At 34.6% G+C, this 21,830-nt stretch overlaps 1 protein-coding gene across 1 annotated transcript in view; it reads left to right on the plus strand.

Moving 5' to 3' along the window:
• LOC150098723 (SUN domain-containing ossification factor) overlaps positions 1–21,830 on the plus strand; it is a 265,907-nt gene that overhangs the window by 150,636 nt on the left and 93,441 nt on the right. Inside the window, exons 8-9 of the mRNA XM_090405371.1 lie at positions 1,730–1,877; positions 14,518–14,634. Coding sequence (XP_090261497.1) covers positions 1,730–1,877; positions 14,518–14,634 — 265 coding nt within the window. The remainder of the gene's footprint in view (positions 1–1,729; positions 1,878–14,517; positions 14,635–21,830) is intronic.

A 21,830-nucleotide genomic window follows, 5' to 3' on the forward strand; every position in this document is an offset into this window, starting at 1 on the left:
AATTTCCTTCTCTGTTGTTTCATTCCCTAAGAGGAGCCAGTTTTTCCTGCTGTCTTCTCTTTGAACTCAAATTCTTGCTTCTTTCTTAGGACTCTCTGTAGGATCATGGCAGGCAGAACAAATTAATCTTATTGTCCAATTTTACATTTTGAAATTGCCTGAGATTCGAGAGGTAAATGTTCATGTTTAGTGTTAAATATTGTTATTACATTTTCCTGATCACTGTTACACAGATTAGTTCCACTTCTTTTCCATTCACAATTGTAGTGATAGTGTCCATCTCAATTTTACTGGGATTGAGTTTGTCTCAGTAGTTCAGTTTTCACTGCTCTGGTTCGTTGATGAAACAGCAGGAGTAGGTCTTGTTTAACCAAGTGTTATCCCAACCTATATGACATTTCATCATGTGCTATCATTTTATTCTTGGTTTAAGCAATACAGAATACAATTTGGTGACTAAGTGCCAAATTTCCAGCCTGTCTTCATTTGTTTATTATCCAGGTGGATATCTGCTAATGGATCCACCATGAGAAGATAAAGAATAGGCATTAATTTAAAAATCCCCAGTTAGTTTTCTATGTTCCTTTAAAGGCTATGTAGAAGTCTCCTCCCAGCTCTCCAAGCTTTTACTATTGAAGTGTTACACTTGAGAGACCAAAGGTTATAGTGGAAAATTTATTTTGGATTTGCTTTAAAATAGCATTCTTGCTATGGATATTGTCTAAAATGTTCAGCATGTTATCCTAATAAGTTCACTGCAGTGATGTTTACTACAATGAGAGTTGAGTGTAATCTGCTTTGAAATAATTTTTTAGTAAGTAATATGTTATAATGCTATAGTCGAGTGTTTAATGAAATTTATCTGTTTTGTACCTAGTATTTTTGCAGGCTTCTGTCATGATAGCATTGATAAGATACTGCAATATGTGTGATTATTAAATAGAACAAAGCTGATTATGTGCTTATGTTGTAATATTTTAAGATAAATAATAGAAAAATCTACCTTATCCATTTATTTATTCTTATAAATATTCACTTATCTATCATCAATAATTCCCTCTCTCTCTATCTCTACCAAATCCATTGAAAGATGTACAGCTACCACCCAACATCCCTTCACAGTCATACTCCATACTTATAGAACAAGCTTCTCTTCCTCCTCCTCCATTCCTGCTGCTGCTGTATTGTTAGAGATGCTATATTTCAGTCTTCCAAAGCACTTCCTTCTGTATCAGTCCACAGATTGTGGTCTTCTGGGTTGTTTTCCTGCCCTTCTAGCAACACGTATCTGTTTTGCTAACAATTAACTATCTTTTTCAAGTCTGGGTATCACATATCATTTGCTTAGTTCATCGGTTCCCAACCAGTGGTACGCCTACCCTGAGGGGTATGTGCTAACCGTTCAGGGGTACACGAAAAATAATCAGTAATAGCGGAAAAACCAGTAAAGTAAACAAAATGAAAACATTAGTTATGGAACAATAAATGTCAGTATTTAAAAACAGCTATTTTAAAAACAAGGGGTACACAAGTGGAAAAAGGTTGGGAACCACTCTTGTTTGATAAAAACAGCATTTTGATCACTTACCAAAAGTTTCTTTGTTCCACCACAGTTATTACATATCTGTGATTCAGTTAAATAATTTTTGTTTGCATGACATATGTACTGGCATGTGTGCACATCGTTTTTTTTATCTCTCTCAGTGTAACTGTGAAACATTATTTCCAGATGGAATTATTAGGACACTATGGAACAGAGCACTATTGTCCACTTAGTGTATTGAGGGCGTTTGGTACATCTATGGTGGATGAATATGAAGAAATGGAAACACCTGAGAATATACATCCAGTTCCTGATGATGAGGATGATAGATTAGGTGAGTGAATTCTCCTAAATAAAAGTTAAGACATTTACAAAACCAACAAATTTTCATTGTACAAGGAACTCTGCTTTTAAAAAAATGTTACACCAAGTAGAAATGAATAAGCTTCAAATTGTAATCCTAATCAAACAAATCTAAGTTTTGAATTTGATTGAAAACCTATAGTCAATGTTCATTACAGAACTTGGAGATATCAAAGAAATGTTTTATTACTATAAGGCTGCTGTTTCCTTTAGAATAATGTTGTTTGGAGATGAGCAGGACATCTTGTTACAATAAGTCAACCTTTAAAATGTACATGCGTGTGTGTGTGTGTGTGTACAAACACACACACAATGCTTTTTGCGACAGTTATACAATGATATACAGTCAAATGGCATTGTATATAATTGTATGACAACTTTACTAACAGTGACAACTGAAGGTGGTACATTTAGTAATTATTGATATTCAGTAATATTTTACATATTTACCTAATATGCAAACAAACTTAGTTATTTAATAAAATTTACATTTTTCATGACATTTGTTTTATATAGAAAATATCTTAACTAAATTTGTATTGTCATAGACATTTTACTTATTTTTTATGCTTAATAAACTGTATATACTTATTCTTAAAACATTCCTGAAGTAAAAATATCAGTAAATAACTTGAGTCTACTATTCATATCCTTTTCAGTTTTAAATTTTTCCCACTAGTAAACAATCGGTATCAGCACCTTGTTTTACAAAATAAAACACACACATGCTTGCATGCATTGTGATGACAAAAGGGTTTAAAATAAGTGGGTTTTCATAACTAATAAAAAAAAAATCTCCAAGTTCTGTATTTCATTATAATAAAAAAAAAAAAAATAATAAATAGTTATTAATTGTTTAAACCCTTTTGTGATTTATGGGCTACCTTGTGTGTGTGTGGACTTTGCCAGTTCATGAATATTCGACTAAAGTTTATAAGGCAGAAAACTGGAATAAGTTGGTAACATTTATTTTAATTGGTAACACAATGTTTCATCCTAATTGCACAGAATTTCTTCAGGTGTAAACAAGTGAACTAGTAGACATAACAGTAAACACTAACAAAGGTGACAACTGTTATGCAGTTATAATAGAGATTGATTTTTTAAAAATAAAGATACCAAGAAATAAAACTAAAGATAATAAGAAATAGAAATAAAAACAAAGATACCAATCAAGGAAATGGAGTAGCCATAGTATACAACACTAAATACGAGGTAATCTTCTTGAATGGCAGTCAGTCTCAAGTAGAGTGATGTGGGCAAATATCAGAATGGGGAACTGGGCAATGAGACTTATTTGTGCCTATAGTGCCCCAGGAGGTTCTACTAAGGTAGAAGTGGAGGAATTTTTTAATGCTTTAGAGAAAGCATCTGACACAATGAAAAAGGAAAAGTTGGTCCTTGTTGGGGATCTAAATAGCAGAGTAGGAAATGATTGTGAGACATACAAAAATATTTTGGGAAAATTTGGAGAAAAGAGCAAAGCTAATAATAATGGCAAATACCTCTTGGATTTCTGCTCTGGACATGGACTGGTTATTACTAACACCATGTTCCAACATAAAAATGTGCACAAATTCACATGTAGAGGCAAGGAATAAGAAAAGTCTCATTGACTATGTTATTGTTGATAGTGATGTTTTCTTGTGCAGTACACCAGATTGTACAGAGGATTTGAAATTGGAAGTGATCACTATTTAGTCTTGAGCAGGATAAAATTGAATTTCATATTGAAAAGAATAACATGTAAGAAAGTTTCAAAGTGATTAAAAGTTGAGCAGCTCTCAGATGTGAACTGTAGACTAAAATACACAAAGATTATTGAAGAAAAAATGAAAGAGTTTGAGAACAGGAATCAAGCCTTGAAGAAAGCCCTGATTGATTCAGCTAGAGAGGCATGTGGTGAAGTTGTCTGCAAGGATAGAAAAATTAGAACTCCATGGTGGGCACAGGAACTTAAAGAGGCAGTGAAGGAAAAGAAGAAAGCATATCAAAAGTTCCTGGCAAATAAGTCAGCTTGTGCTCTTAGAGAATACAGAGACAAATGCAAGAATGCAAAACACTGTGTAAAACTAGCTAAACAAAAGGCATGGGAGGACTTTGACAAGAATATAGAAAATAAATACCAAGAAGGTGGGAAAATATTCTGGAGGTTGTTGAAGAAGCTTAGGAATGGAGGAAAGAGTGCTGTAAAAGGATTTAGAGATGATAAAGGTGACATGAAAATGGGAGAAAAAGATATCTTTGAAGTATGGAATAATTACTTTGAAAAACTGCTAAATGAAACAAGCAGTGATGACAGCACAGTGGTAAAAAACACTGACCAGGCATGCAGTCAGGAATGCATATCTATACTTGAAGTAGAAAAACCATCGAGGGCTTGAAATGTGGAAAGGCAGCTGGAGTAGATGATATTCGACCAGAAATGCTGACGTATGGTGGTATAAGAGTCTTACAGTGGCTGCACTGCATAGTTCAGAAAGCCTGAACAGAGGGACAAATTCCCAATGATTGGAGTAGAGCTCTCATAGAACCCATATATAAAAAAGGAAATAAAACTGCATGTGAGAATTACAGAGGTATTTCCCTACTGAGTGTTCCTGGCAAGATCTATGCAAGTATACTTGAGAAACGGTTGAGAAGAATTGTGGAAGAAAAGCTTGGTGAAGAACAAGCTGGATTCAGGTCAAATAGAGGCTGTCAGGATCAGATCTTCACTTTACGACAAATAGTCGAGAAAGCATGGGAATATAACAAAGATTTGTATTTAAGTTTTGTCGATTTGAAAAAGCATATGACAAGGTGCCAAGAGAGAAGTTATTCAATACGCTACTGTTATATGGTGTCAATGGGGCATTATATCAAGCAATACTTAGTCTTTATTTGAGTTGTAAGTCGGCAGTTATAATTGAAAGATGTACAGGAAGATGGTTTAATGTTAAATCTGGTGTGAGTCAAGGATATACATTATCCCCTTTGTTATTCATTATCTATATGGATCATATTATGAAGGAAAGTGGTATTAAACATGATATCAAAATTGGAGATGTTAATGTCAGCTCTTTGTTTTATGTGGATGATGTTATACTTCTAAATAAATCCGCTACAAGTGTGCAAGATTCTCTGACTAAATTGAATAACTTATGTAATAGATATGGAATGAAGGTCAGCATTAAAAAGACAAAGACAATGAAAATAGGTAGAATCATTGAAAATGTCAACTGTGTTGTGAATGGAGAACCTGTGGAACAAGTAAAACATTTCAGCTACTTAAGCACGATTTTTAGTGAAGATGGTAAATTAAATATAGAAATAGACAGCAGAATTAACGAAGCTGGTACAAAAGGAAGTCGACTGAATAAATTTATATGGAATAAGAGAGAAATTAGTCGGAACACTGAATTAGCTGTATTAAAGACAGTGTTCAAACCAGTTTTAACTTATGGATCTGAGAGCTGGGTCAAAAGTAAAACACTTGACCAAAGACTAGAGACTGCAGATATTGGAGTCCTGAGAAAGATTATAGGCATGAACAGATGGCATCAATGGCAATATGATATTAAAAACAAGGATATTAGGAAAGAACTTGACATTGTCAGCATCCAGGAATGCGTTAGCAGAGCTAATCTCAGGTGGTATGGTCACTTAAACAGAATGGGCGGAGAAAGATTAGCAAAACAAGTGTTCTCTGCCAGGTTGGCAGCAAAACGACCCAGAGGATGACCAAGATATAGGTGGATTAATACGGCACAAAGTGCCTTAGACGTTAGAAATATAAGATCTGATAATGTTGGAGTCTTGACAAGTAACAGACTGATTTGGAGGAAAATTGTAGATAAGAAGTTAGTAATGATGTAATTTTTTTCATGTAGTACTATCATATCCTATATACCCCTTGAGGTTACATGACAGGAATTTGATGATGAGATACCAAGAAATTATGGGAAGGGTCACTACCCAGACCGGTTTCGACATTTATTAAGGTCTCATGAGTGGGAGCCATACCCAGAGGTGATACCAAGGTTGAAGTAATGCAGGAGATGTGCCTTGCATTATGGGATATTAAGGCAAGTGATGTGAATTCATATCACCTTTACCACGAGTTGTCCCAGTCCTGAAAATACTTCTGCTGCAAACTTTGTTTGCTTACACTTGGATAAAGGATTAAACCCAGTATATAATTTCTTGGTATCTTTAATTTATAGTATAATCAAGTGAAAAAACTTTCCACAACTAATATTTTAAAAATATTTCTAATTAATCAGAACGTTCTGTGTGTTTATGCATTCATGTGAACGTGTTTGACTAATGAAGAGTAGGATGTACTCAGATAGGTTAATACTTTGGTTAATATTTAGATGTTTAGGATTTAATGCTATTTCCAAAGACTCCCAGATTTTCTCTGTAGTATCATAGCAATGGTGTAATAGTTTTGATTTATCCCATAAAACTTGGTCTTATTTGCGAAGTGTCTTGTGGGTCAACTGAAGTGGAACACATGTGATGACAAAGCTGAGGCTTCACTTCTATGGTATTCAATATCTAAAACATGCTCTTCAATGTGTTGTTCAATTGATTTTTCTGTCTGTCGATAGTAAGGTGATGGGAAATCGCACCATTGCCAATAAGCATCCAGCTATGGAAGTGGGCTATATCGAGGTTTTGTGGATTGGAGTAGTGATCTCATCTTGAAAAAGGGGGTAAATACTACGAGGAACGTCTAAAAAGTAAGTTCCGATGTGCTGTCAGAGAAATGAAAATATACTCACAAAAAAAAAATTTATCGGAAATTAAAGTAGACATCTTTCACTACTTTTCTACATAATTTCTGCCATTGTTCAGGCACTTATCATAACGGGGCACCAAGAATTTTACACCTTCATCGTAGAAGGTTACTACCTGTGATGTAAACCACTTAGTGACTGCTTCTTTGATCTCATCATCTGGAAAGATTTCATTTGTTTGAACAGGCGAAAGTTGCTTGCTGCGAGGTCAGGACTATAAGGGGTATTATGGAATTCAGTTTCTCTGACACAATTTCATGAAGACATGAATGTGAAACTTCTGGAAATTGCAGCGAGAGTGATGTCATAGTGAATATCCTATTCTGTCTAAGCTTCTCTTCAACTGAACACATCAAATCGTAAGTCACTAAAGATGGTCACCCACTTCGTTCATCATCGTGCACACCTGTCCTCCCTTCATTAAAAAGTCTTGCCCATCTTCATACTATTGAATCGCTCATTGCATGTTCTTCATAAACCTCAATAATTTGCCAATGAATTTCAGGTGCTTTAATGTTCCTTGCATTCAAGAAACGGATAACTGACCTAATTTTACATGCAGCGGGTGATTCAATTTTCTTAGGCATTATAAACATACATCAAGAAGCGTACGCACTTCAAGAATGTCTGAAAATGACACCAATCCTTGCTAAGGAATCAACAAACTCAGCACACATGTGCATCATTGCGATCGCAGTGCTGCTGTGAAAATATTTAAAAATGGAACTTACTTTTTGGACATCCCTCGTATTCCTTAAGTATTTTTGCTGGTTTTTATGGAAATGGAGCTAATATATGGGAGCATGATGAATCCTCTGTTTTCTTCATTAGAAATTTCTCTGGTCTCTTGTTGGTTTAGTAGTTTGGGATGGTGTGTGGTCATTATAACCATGTTGAAGGAAAGTGTTTCTTAAATGTTGAAGTTCTTTGGCTAGTTCGTCCTTGTCAGTGATGAGTCAGCAGGTTCTTGCTCCAAGTGTGGAAATAATACCCAATTTTTGAGGTCTATAATGATGGGACGAGGCATGTAGGTGTGTATAGGCTTCTGAAAAAAAATATATATATATGTGTGTGTGTAATTAATTTTTTTAACTTGGGGATACTGTATATTAGGGTTCCCAAGTAATTTTATAAGCTTGGTTATTTAACTTCTAATCCCAAGTATGCAAACAATTAAGTTTGTGCCTGAAACATAATTCAAGTCTAAAGATGGTACAACACCAGGGCAACTCATTGTAACCCCCCCCTTTACAATGAGTTGCCCTGGTGTTGTACCATCTTTAGACTTGAACTATGTTTCAGGTGCAAACTTAATTGTTTGCATACTAATCAGTCCCACACACACACAGTAGATGATTGCAAAACCTATACCCCAGCATCATGTATGGTAAAGAAAAGAAGGAACCTGTTGATATATTTTTTTAACAAGTGAAGTTTTTAGTTCTTGAGATAAACTGTATGGGAAACACTGTTCCAAAGCACAAAATACGAGTAATTGGAAGAAGTGGACAAAAAGCTGGTTCAGTGTATTTGGACCAGGAAGGGGGGGGGGGGGAACTTTGTCCTTTTTTGTTCCAAACATGTTTTGCCTACATAACTCCTAATACTTCATAAATCAGAAATCCACCCAAACTTAGGATACTTCCAGATAAGGATAAGTCTCTTAATTGACTTTCACTCAAACTTTCTCCAGTTGCTTTTATGTAGATGTTGTTTGTTTCTGCAGCCTTTTTTCCTTCCATGGGTATTGCTCCACTGATCAGGCCACCACCATTCCTGCAGGTTTTTTCTAAACACGTAAAAGCACAAGCAACAAGTGGCTACTGGTCAGTATACATATACAGTTCAGCTCCAAACTTAATCATGTAGATAAAATACTACATACCCTCTTTTCTCTCTCTCTCTCCCATCCCACCCTTATCTGACATGCTGAATGATAGCAACAGAGCTATTCCCATCTAATACATCTGAAATGGTAGCCAAATTGCTCAATAAATATAATCTCCATGTTACATTTAAACCTTACATCTGAATAGTTATTTTTTTCCCATTCTCCTAAAGAAAATTTCATGTAATACTGAGAACTGTATAAAAAAGTGTGTGTGCAGACCGGAAGAAACTGCCACCTGCCTTGAACATAAAATCTAGATAATGTAGACATTATCTGTCATTACAGCAAGTTAGGACTTGCATACTGAGTTTTGGATACTCTTCACTCTGGATTTAAGGAAAGAATTCTACAGTGCTCTAACACATTTTAGGTGTTACATGTCTGAAAGAATAGTTTGCCAGCATCAGCTATGAAGCACTCGATCTAACATTAAAGTATGGCTGCATTAATTTATCAAAATTTGGGAGAAATTCATTTTACTACCATTTCTAACATAGCAAATTAATTTCTTTCTTTTATCTTGTCCTAGATAGGACATCAGTTCTTTCTGTTAAAATTTGAATTGTATAAACTACCTGATTGAGTGCCCTATGTATAGTGAAAGGTATTTTTCTGTTTTGAAAATGTTGATTTGAAATCCAACAGAATATCAGCTTAATACATTATGGATTTATTTTGTTCTTTTCCTGTTTATACTATCATCATTATCAAATTCCTGGCATGTACCCTCAAGGGGTGTACAGGATATGATAGTACTACATGAAAAATTTACATCATGACTAACTTCCTATCTACAATTTTCCTCCAAATCAGCCTGTTACCTGTCAAGACTAAAATTATCAGATCTTATATTTTCTATCTTCTAAGGCACTTTTTTGCCATATCAATCCACCTATATCTTGGTCTTCCTCTGGGTCTTTTTCTTGCCAACCTGGTAGAGCACACTTGTTTTGCTAATCTTTCCTCTCCCATTCTGTTTATGTGACCATATCACCTGAGATTAGTATGCTAACAATGTCAAGTTATTTCCTAATATTCCCCGTTTTGATGATAATATGATATTATCATTGATGCCATCTGTTCATGCCTCTAATCTTTCTCAGGACTCACATCTGTGGTCTCTAGTCTTTAAGTGTTTTACTTCTGACCCAGCTCTCAGATCCGTAAGTTAAAATTTGTTTGAACATGTCTTGTATACAGCTAATTTAGTATTTTGACTAATTTCTCTTATTCCATATAAATTTATTCAGTTGACTTCCTACCATACCAACTTTGTTGATTCTGTTGTTTGTTTCTATATTTACCATCTTCATAAAATTGTGCCTAAGTAGCTAAAACGTTTCACTTGTTCTATAGGTTCTCCATTTATACTGTTTATAACTGTTAGGTATGTAATGAACAATCAATTGTTGCTTGTGCTGCCAGTCCTAATTTGTGCTTTCTTTCATTCTCAACATCCTTAGTGTTCTGATCGGTGTACTCTCCAGATCTGCCTGTCTGTCCTATGTAGTGTAAGCCACAGTTGCAACTGATCTTGTAGACACCTTTTTTTTAAGGTGGATGTGGAGGTTTCAGGTTATTAGATTTTGTTGATTGGGTAGAAGATGACATTTTAACAATAATTGGTTTATATGCCCCAAAAGAAGGAAGAGAACAGGATAATATTGATTTTTATAATCAGCTACAAAACATATATAATAAAATAAATAAAAATGATTATATAATTTTAGCAGGAGACTTAAATGCAAAAATTGGAAACACGAAAATTAATAATAATATAGGAATACATGGAGAATATACTCTCTCAACAGGAATGGTAAAAAATTGATTGACTTTGTAGCTTATAATAACCTAAAAATAATGAATTCCTTCTATAAACATAAAGGCATACATAACTATACTTGGGAAGCAAGAGGATGGAAATCAATATTAGATTACTTTATATTAAACGAAAAGACATCAAAATTTTCCTTAGATGTTAGAGTTCACAGAGGATATGAAATAAGCAGTGACCACTTCCTTGTTAAAATAAAATTAAGATTACCACCTAAATGGCTACAATTAACAAGAACAGAAAGAAAAATTAAAACATTTGTTTATAAAACTAGGCTATTGAATGACACAAATGTACAATGGCTATATGAACAAAGAATTAACCAATATCTAGATAAACTAAAACAAAATGAAGAAATAGAAATAGAATGGACCAAAAAATTCAATAAAAGGAAAAAAATGAAGATCTGGGATGATATAATCGAAGAAATAATCAAAAGGAAAAAAGAAGCCTATCACAAATGGTTAAGCAGTAAAAGATTAGAAGATGAAATATAATATAAAAGAATAACAGCCATAGCTAAAAGAGAAGTCAGAAAAAGACAGAGAATCATGAAACAAATTTGTTTCTAATTTAGAACATGATTTATATAAAATAAGATCCAATGTATATAAGGTTTTGAAACACTTAAATGCAGATACCAAAGAAAACATAAAATTAAACACCGAATTGAAATTAGAAGAATTTCTAAATTACTACACAGAATTGTGGACAGACAAATATTTAAAAAAAGACAACTGGCAAACAATTAATGAAAATGAAAAGGAAATAACTAAAGAAGAATTAGAAATCAGTCTGAAAGAAACAAGAAATGGGAAAATCACCTGGAGAAGATAAGCTATTTCAGAACTATATAAATATGCAGGAACAAGATTCAAAGAAAGACTCTTATTATTTTTAAATAAAATTTATTCAACTGGTATCCCCCCCCTCCAATAGAATGGAAAAAAGCAATTGTGATTCTTATATTTAAAAAAGGTAATAGAGATGACCCTAAAATCTATAGAGGTATTAGTATACTAAATTCCTGTTACAAAATATATAGCAAACTAATGAAATATTCCGAAAACTTTATCTTAGAAGTACAGAATGGATTTAAAAAGGATGATCATGTATAGACTTGGCCTTTTGCCTAAAATTAATAATAGAGCAAAGACGATAATACAATTTAGAAACACATATTGCATTTATTGACTTAGAAAAAGAATTTTACAAAGTTAAAAGAAACATATTATATTAACATATTAAAAGGAAGACAAATACCAAATAATATCCTAAAAGCTATCACAAGTATATATGAAAATAATCAAATACAAATAAGATTAAATCACGGGCTATCACATATGAGAGAGATAATCCAAGGGATCCGAAAGGGATGTCCCCCTCTCAGCAGCTCTTTTTAATATCTACTTAAATGAAATAATAATAAAATGGAATAAAAATTTACATCAAGGAATTAAACTCTCTCCTATAGTAAACTTAAACACACTCCTCTTTGCCAACGATCAAATAATTACGAATTCTGAAGATAACTTACAGAAAACTATTTTAGATCTAAATAAGATAGCCAAATATTATGGTATGATAATATCAACAGAAAAATCAAAAACTATGGCCTTTAAAGAACAAGATCCAGCAAGAACTAAAATAGTAATAGATAACAAGATCTTAGAACAGGTGAATTCATTTAACTACCTAGGATGCATAATCACATATGAAAAAGATATAAACGTAAAAATTGCAAAATATTTAAAAATAACAGGTGTAATTAACTCTATATTTAAACCAAACCTAGTTCAAAAACAAACCAGACTAAAAGTATATAATACATTAGCCCTACCAGTCTTAATGTATGGAACCTAAATCTGGACAATAAAACAAAATGACAAAGATTAACAACAGCAGAAATGAAGTTTATGAGAAAAACTGCAAAGTATACCCTATTTGATCACTAAAGAAACGAAGAAATTATGAAAGAATTAAACCAAGAACCAGTAATAGAAAAAATTAAAAAATATAAACATAAATGGATGGAACACGTTCAAAGAATGAAAACAGAAAGATTACCAAAACAAGCCTTAAAGTACAATCCATTAGAAAAAAGAAAACCAGGACATCCTCTTAAACGATGACTTCTAAGGCCAGAACAGGTCATGTTAGGCCTAAATCCTTGATACTCATGATGACATTTTAAGTTCTGTCGGCAAAGTAGTCTGTTTTATCTGCGACTTATTTTGTATATGAGAGAATCACTGCTCCTTTATAGTTGTGGTTTTGTTGTTGTTCTGATTGTTTTGGAGGTTGAAATAGAATTTTTTTGATTGATGTTCTGTTGTAGCTATTTTTGGAAGGACTGAATAAAATTGAGTATCGTGTTGTTATAAAATTCTTTGTAAAAGAAGGTTTAACGGCAAAAGAAATTCATTCGACGTTCATAAAAGTTTATGGGCACTCTTCTCCTTCGTTTGCGGCAATTAAGAAATGGGCTGCCAAGTTTAAACGTGGTCATGCCATCCTTGAAGATGATCCACGTGAAGGACGCCCAAAAATGTATAACAACACCAGAAATCATTGATCAAGTGCACGATATGGTATTGGATGACCAGCGAGTTAAAGTGCATGACATTGCTGAGACTATAGGCATTTCAAAAGAACATGTAGGATATATTTTGCATGAAGAATTGCAAATGCAAAAAGCTTTGCACAAGATGGGTGCTGTGGTTGCTCACAGGTTGCTCACTCGCATAAAAATCTCTGAACAGTGCTTGGAGCATTTGAACAAGAATAAAACTGATTTTGTGCATCGATTTATTACTATGGATGAGACTTGGATTCACCATTATACACCAGAATCCAAACATCAGTCAAAACTGTGGACAGAAGCCGGTTGTTCAGCACCAAAGAAGACTATGTCTGTTCCATCAGCAGGAAAGGTTATGGCATCTTGTTTTGGGATGCTAATGGCATTTTTTTATTAATTATCTTGTAAAGGATAAAACAATAACCTGGGAATATTATTCCAATCTTTTAACCAGACTAGACGAAGAAATTCATGAGAAAAGATCTGGTTTGCAGAAGAAAAAAAAAATCATCTTTCATCAGGACAATGCACCTGCCCACAAAGGTGTTTTGGCGATGAGAAAATTAAGGTATGTGCACTATGAATTGTTGGAACATCCACCCTATTCCCCAGATTTGGCTCCCTCTGACTTCTATCTCTTTCAAACTAAACTCTTCCTCACTGGTCAGCATATTTCTTCAAATCAGGAGGTGATTGCAGCTGTGGAGGGGTATTTTGCAGATCTTACTGAGAATCACTACAGGGATTGGATAATGGCACTTGAGCATCGCTGGAATAAATGTATTAGTCTTAAGGGAGATTATGTTGAAAAATAAAAATAATTTTGAAATTATAAATTGTTTTTTTCATTATTAGGCCGATAACTTTTCAGACCACCCTCGTACTTTGGTATTTTTGAAATGGAACACTCTTTAGACAAATGTAAGAACTATTGTAAGATGTGGAGGCTGTTAAACATTGTCTCCCTTATACTAATAGTTCTGCTATCTTGGCATTCCACCAATGTAGGGAAAAGAAATGTTGCCTTTGTAATTTTTTAATATTACGTGTTGGTTTATCAGGGAGTAAAAAAATGTTAATGGATATATGTCACAAAAGATTACTAAATCTATTTTTTAAAAAAAAAATTAGCCATAATAAATGATGATAATTAAATTAGTAGTTGGTTTCTGTGTTATTTGCAGATCCATTTTTCAAAGTACTTAACAGCAGTAAAGTTGTATTTTCAGTATACCATATGCATAGTATACTAAAAATCTATAGCATATCTTATTATATAATAGTTTTGTATTTAAGCTACTACAGACCAATGTAAAATGAATAAAGTAAAATCTAAGATCCCTAATAAGTTGCTCAATATGGATGCATTGAAAAATTTCTATAATTTATATATACTTCTGTTTTTCTCACTTATATAAAACTTTTTAAGATGCCTTTAATCCTATATTTTTCATTTCATGGTATTTTGAAGGTAAAATAACTTCTGCTCAGAATAACGTTGTCCTTACTTTTACCTATCAGATACAGTGCAGTCAGAAGATATGGTATCCTCAAAAAACTTATTTGGAAGTGCAACGGAAGCAGTTATTAGTATTGTGAAAAAGGCTGCTCAAGTTCTTGGTCGTGATAGCATGGAAGGTCGGTTTATAAATATTTTTTCTTTAGAGCAGTTATACTCTATTCTGTAGCATGGGCCAGAAGTAATAAGGCAGTCAGAGAATCTACATTCGAGCACAAATTTTTATTAACAGAACGTAATATATATGCGATCCAATGTATGTGAATTTATACAAACAAATCAATTCATAATGATTTGTTTGTATAAATTATACAAACAAATAATAATAATGCATTGTGACTATTGTTCTGACAACTTCCTATTATTTTTAGGTTATATATTAAAATCTTCATTGATACAATAAGTGTCATTGTTTACTTCTGTGGTTAGCTCTCTTCCAGAGTTCTCCAGAATTAAGTCCAAATTATTTACTGTGTTTACAATAAAAATCCAGAGACACCTTTATAGTCAAACTTTGTAACAAGCATGGAAATAATGTGATCACTGCTGTAATGAGCAAAAAGCCATAATGATTTTAATTTACACATTCCCATACACTTTGTCACTTTTATAATGAGCATACCACGGATATACCATACAAATATTGGTAGCTATGCAAATATTCTTAATTGCTTGGGTAGTTCTTGCAATTCTGAATTCTCAGAATAGACAAAAAAAAAAAAAAAAATGAAAGGACAACTTAGCTTTTGTGACATAATAAATTTAGTTTAGTCCTTTATCCAAGTATAAGCAAACAAAGTTTGCACCTGAAGTATCTTCAAGACTGAGGCAACTCGTGGCAAAGGTGGACAAGCTCTCATCACTACTTGTTTTAGTATCTTCCATAATGTAAAGCACATCTCCTTACAGGCATGTATAATGCTATGCATTAAGGGAAGGGCCACTAACCATGAGTTGCCTCAGTCCTAAAGATACTTCAGGTGCAAACTTTGCTTACACTTGGATAAAGGATTAAACTAAATTCATTATAGTCTAACCAAGTGGGGGGAAAAAAACTTCCAACATCTTTCTCCAAATCCAGAGTAATATGATAATAAGGTGAGACACCTTTTGGCAACTCGTATAGGTAAAAAGACTTCTCCATTACTTACTACACCTTTACTCCATTACTTACATTAGTATCACCACCTCTGGGTCTGGCTCCCACTGACAAGACCTCAATAAAGATCGAAACTGGTCTGGATAGTGGCCCTTCCCTTAATGCATAATAGCCTTCAGCACGAGTTGCCTCAGTCCTGAAGCAAAGTTTGCCCCTTTATCCAAGTGTTAAAGGATTAAACTAAATTTATTATAGTCTAACCAAGTGGGAAAAAACTTCCAACAGCTTTTATGACCAATGGATTACAGACCAGTTTATAACCTAATCTTGTCCTTGGGGATCATTTTCTCACTACCCACCTTCTCCCTCACTTTGCTCAAACATTGCCACAACTTGCTCCACCTTTGCAACGAGTTGCCCTGGTGTAGTACCACCTTAACCCAGTCCTGAAGATACTTTCAGGCGCAAACTTTGTTTGCTCACACTTGGATAAAGGATTAAACTAAATTTATTATACTCTAACCAAGTGGAAAATAAACTTTCAACATCTTTCTCTAAATCCAGAGTAATTTATTAAAAAAGGGTGGCACACCAATTGGCAATTCCTATAGGTGGAGATGACCTGCTAATGCTTCTTCCTGATATCTCGACTTGGGCCTGGCTCCCACCGAAGAGGCCTCAATAAAGGTCGAAACCGGTCTGGGTAGTGGCCCTTCCCTTAATGCATAACATTAGACATATCCGCAAGGAGATGTGTTTTGCATTATGGGAGATACTAGGATAGGAGTGTTGGTAGCTTGCTCCACCTTTGCAACGAGTTGCCCTGGTGTAGTACCACCTTAACCCAGTCCTGAAGATACTTTCAGGCGCAAACTTTGTTTGCTCACACTTGGATAAAGGATTAAACTAAATTTATTATATTGCCACAACTGTAAAATCAGTTAAAGAATTCTTCTATTGGAAATTTCTACTAAAAGAAATTGTCTCTCGGTTCACAAAATAAGTTAAAAAGATTTTTTAAGTGTTTACAAATGTCAATGAAACATTGCTTGAATTGTTCACTACACGAAGTAGTGCTGGATTCTCAGTAGATTAGATCTTCAATTTTGAAGGCTGAAGTGGAAAAATTTGGTAACAATGGTTGGCTGAATTGATTTTAAAATAGACATAAATCATTGTTGGTTTTAAAGACTAATTGAAATTGCTGTATTAATTAGTATTGTTTAATTACAGAGAAAAAACTTTATAATTAAGCATATGGTTTTAAAATTACAGACAAATACATTGTTTGCTATTAAGTGTATACAAGTTTTATAAGTTTATACAAGCATATTCATACAATTCATATCTGGGTATGTAATTATTATTATTATTTTTGTTCTAATACTTTGGTTTTTTGAATATTTTTCATCGAGTTATTCAAAATTAAATAAAAAATAGGAGGTTGATTTAACCCATCGCCAATATAGTGAATAATAATTCTTGTTATTATTAAGAGAGAGACCTCCAGAGAGTCAGGGACTCATCGAGGGAGGCCACATACTACATGCACTCTCTATCATTCTTATTCTTTAATTCATTCACACTGCTTGCACACACAACATCCAATATCAATCTATTCCAATCACACATCACTGAGAGAAAAATCTAGCCCTCACCCCCTTCTTGACAGCATTCATTCTCAATTTCAAAGGATGCTCTTGCATCCTTTCCCCACTCTCCATGAAATAAAATACCATCTACTGGTATCTGGTATAACCCTTTCAGAAGTTTGTCTCAATCATATCACCCCTCTTTCTCTTGTTTGCTAGTGCCTTCAGCCTACACATTCTCAATCTATCTTCATAATCAGTATTCCACAATCCTGATATCATTTTTGACCCACTCCTTTGTTGACACACACACTCTCTCTCTCTCCCCCACTGTATCAGAAACAATGGAAACCAGGAGACCAGACCTGCACACAATAGTAGTCCAAGTGAGGTGTTATCAAGGTCTTGTAATAAGGCAAAATGACATCTTTATCTTTACATGTGAAAGTTTGTTTCAGCATTGCAGTTATCTTTTGAGTTGTTTTTGCCATCTTTGCTACATGGCCCTGAACTTCAACTTCCTGTCTCCAAGATCCCTAGCCTTATCAGTTTCTTCTAGCATAATCCTACCAATATAATATGATATTGGATATCTAATCGCACCGAAGTGAATGACTTTACATTTACTGGCATTGAACTGATATCCATTTTCCCATGCCCACAATTCCAGCCTATTCACACCTTACCCCACCTATCTTTGCATCAGCAAATATCTGTATCTCACGTGTCAAATTCCTTCATAATATCATTAACGTACAGATTGAATAACAGTGGACCAAGGACTGATCCTTGTGGTACACCACTAGTTACTTTAAATCTTGCAGACTCGCATCCCCTGTATACAGCTTTTTGATATCTGTCAGTCAGCAATCCTCTTATCCATGCTAATGTTTTAAAATCCAAACCCATATTCTCCAATTTATGCAACAGTCTTCCATGCTGTATTCTGTGAAAAGCCTTAGTAAAATCCATAAAGTATCCTGGAGTGTATACACTCCCTTTGTCTAATTTGATGGTAACATTATTATAGAACGTGAGCAAGTTGCTACAATATGACCTTCCCTTAGTAAACTCATGCTGTTCATTGCAAAGTAGAACTTGACTGTCAACGCATTTCTGAAAGCAAACCCTTTCAGAAATGGGTTTGCTTTGAATCCTTATCCAAAATTTTCACCACCACTACTCCTGAGCAACTGATTGGTCGATAGTTAGATACATTGGTCTTGGCACCACCCTTGTGCAATTGGATTACCAGATGTTCTTTCCATTCCTCATCTAAGTGTCCTTCACTATGGAACAACTTTCACCCAATAATTCTCGATCTCATGTCCTTTGGCATTATAAAGAAGCCAAATAAGATGATTATCCTTGACTTCTGTTTTTATTCTCCTTATCCAAATACCTTCTCAGACTGAATAACAGAAATGATCCTTACTGGAATGCAGACCACTGTCCCTCATTCTATCCAGAATTCCCAACCACAATTCAAACTTTGATTTTTCCAACAAGTATGACATTTCACTCCAAGTGGCTGAAATGCTAAATTTCAGAATCACATTTGGTTTAAATTGTTTTAACATTATTAAAGGACTCCAAATTTGAAAGGGCTATATGTGCCATGACAGCCATTTGAACTCTTTCTGTTCAAATGGCAGGTCAAGCCTTTGTCTCTTACCAAGGCCGTATGGTACAACTTTTGCCCATTCGTGTTACTGCTACTCTAACATCTCGCTGGTACCATAGCGACATCACCCAAGGACAAGGCTGACTTATTGCATTAAACTTTTTTTCCAATTCTTGCATTAAAAGCCAAAGCAAAGTTCCCACTTTACCAAGAACTTGTATGCTTACACCTTACCATCGCTGGGCTTCCACAAGAAAGAAACTTGTGCTCCGAAATCAGAGCTTCCAGGCAAAAAACTCCTCTATCTCCGAATGAGACTGGCTAACTCACCTTTAGTCGAAAGAGACTAGATAAAGGTTCCTCACATCACTGACAGGAATCGAACTGAGGTCTTTCCGCCCAAAGGGCTTCGTCTATACTGACTGAGCTACGGAGGCTCATGCTGTAGCTGCTACTCCTTTTTTTTTTTTTTTTTTTGTGATCACAGTTTTAAGTAAATTGTCATATTATTAAATGGTCTCATCCAGTGGCGGCTCGTGGGTTGAAATCGTGGGGGTGCTGCAACTTTTGAAACATACATACACACTGTAAGTACAGTGTATATATGTTTGAATAAAAATTAACACTAAACACACAAATTATTTCAGGCTCTATACTGCTACAGTAAAATATGCTTGGAATTATAAATAATTCTCATCATCATCAAATTCCTGCCATGTACCCTCAAGGGGTGTACAGGATATGATAGTACTACATGAAAAAAAATTACATCATTACTAACTTCCTATCTACAATTTTCCTCCAAATCAGTCTGTTACTAGTCAAGACTCCAACATTATCAGATCTTATATTTCTATCATCTAAGGCATTTTGTACCATATCAATCTACCTATATCTTGGTCTTCCTCTGGGTCGTTTTGCTGCCAACCTGACAAAGAACACTCGTTTTGCTAATATTTCTTCACCCATTCTGTTTAAATGACCATACCACCTGAGATTAGCTCTGCTAATGCATTCCTGGATGCTGACAATGTCTAGTTCTTTCCTAATATACTCGTTTTTAATATATTGCCATTGATGCCATCTGTTCACGCCTATAATCTTTCTCAGGACTATCATATCTGCGGTGACATTACTAGTTTCTAGTCATATTTTATCTGCTATATTGTTCGGTAGGGACCTGATGCCTCTTTCAATGTGGTAGATAAAATCCAATTTCTTTACCTTTTTAGGTGCTATTGCATAGTTCAGTCCTTTATTCAGTAGCATAAGTTCGCCGTTGTTCAGGGTGTGGCTTGACGACGTGTTCGCAATCTGGCTGCACAGGCGACAAACGCTAAACACATTCCTTAGCAACCTGAACAAACAACACGAACACAGACAATTTACCATCGAAATCGAAAACCAAAATTCGCTCCCGTTCCTAGACACACTAGTCACATGTCTTCCTTCAGGCAGTCTATCCTTCACAGTCTACCGAAAACCGCCACACACTGGCCAATACATACATGCTAATTCATACCACCACCCATCACAAAAATATGGAGTCATTAACACCCTTAAAAACAGAGCTACAACAATTTGCTCTAACCAGCAAGCCCTGAAACAAGAACTAAAAATCATGGACACATTCATAAATAATGGCTATAACAAAAATACTGTTAATAAAATACTCCATAAAACTACCACAGAAACAAATCTAGATTACAGTAAAACCATAGCCATCCCATACATTAAAGAGTTATCGAAAAAAATCAACAGAATCCTACAACATTATAACCTCAATGCCACCTTTAAACCACCCACTAAACTTAAAACCATATTCAACTCCTCTAAGGATCCTCTCCTCCCATTAGCACATCCTGGAGTCTATTGCATCTGCTGCACCTGTAACTTACCGTTCATTGGTGAAACAGGACGGACAATCCCTATATGCAAGAAAGAACGCATTAAATATAACGATTATGGTGAAGCAGGCCCCTCAGACCACGCACTCAACACCTTACACAAAATCAACTGGAAAAGCACCTGCTCTTTACACCGCACAAAAACCTGGTACGAAAGGAAATTTAAGGAAGCCTGCGAAATCCTGATAAACCACCCAAATATCAACAACAAAGATGGCATGAAAATTCCAAGGATCTGGATGGCACACATTCAGCCTACCTAATATGTAAGATCCAGCATAAGTCAGGACTCTAGCCAATCCTCAGCTAGTATTAGAAACCATTCCATACCAACTGGCTGGAATGTATACATGATGTTAATATATGTATATAGATAGATACTGGTTGTTGTGCCCAATGTATTTCTACAACCAACAGATAATAATAGGACTCTAGCATTGACGTATAATTTTTTTTTTTCCACCAAAGGTCAGGCCAACAATTGTTGTAGTGGTTGGTCAGTGTCATTAACAAATCGGTTTGATTGTAGTGTAGCTTGTTTCCTGTGCATAGTTGTATGCTCCAGAAGATGACCTTGACATAAAGGTCGAAACGTCTAATGTAGATTTAGTTATATTAAACTAAAGTTTTTAATTCAAACACGGTAGTTGTCTCCATAATTTTCAAAAAAGCATTTGGATCACCATGTAAGCCTAAAAGAAAGGATAGTTATATGGTGTAAATAGGACATTATATCAAGCAATACTTAGTCTATATTTGAGTTGTAAGTCAGGAGTTAGAATTGAAGGAGGTATAAGAAGATAGTTTGATGTTAAATCAGATGTGAGACAAAGGTGAAGATTATCTCCACTATTATTCATCATCTATGTGGATCACATGTTATGAAGGAAACTAGTATTAAACCTGAAATCAAAATTGGAGATATATGCAGATGATGCTATATGTGTAATTAAAAAAATCCAATACAAGTCTGCAAGATTCCCAGACTTAACTGAATCACTGATGTAATAGATTTGGTATGAAAATCAGAGAGAGAGAGAGAATGAAAATATGCAGAAACATTGAAAACATGGACTGTCTCCTGAATGGAGAA

The sequence above is a fragment of the Typopeltis vanoorti genome, chromosome 15 (genome assembly GCF_054136105.1).
Source record: "Typopeltis vanoorti isolate ZY-2024b chromosome 15, IOZ_Tvanoo_1.0, whole genome shotgun sequence".
Lineage (NCBI taxonomy): Eukaryota > Metazoa > Arthropoda > Arachnida > Uropygi > Thelyphonidae > Typopeltis > Typopeltis vanoorti.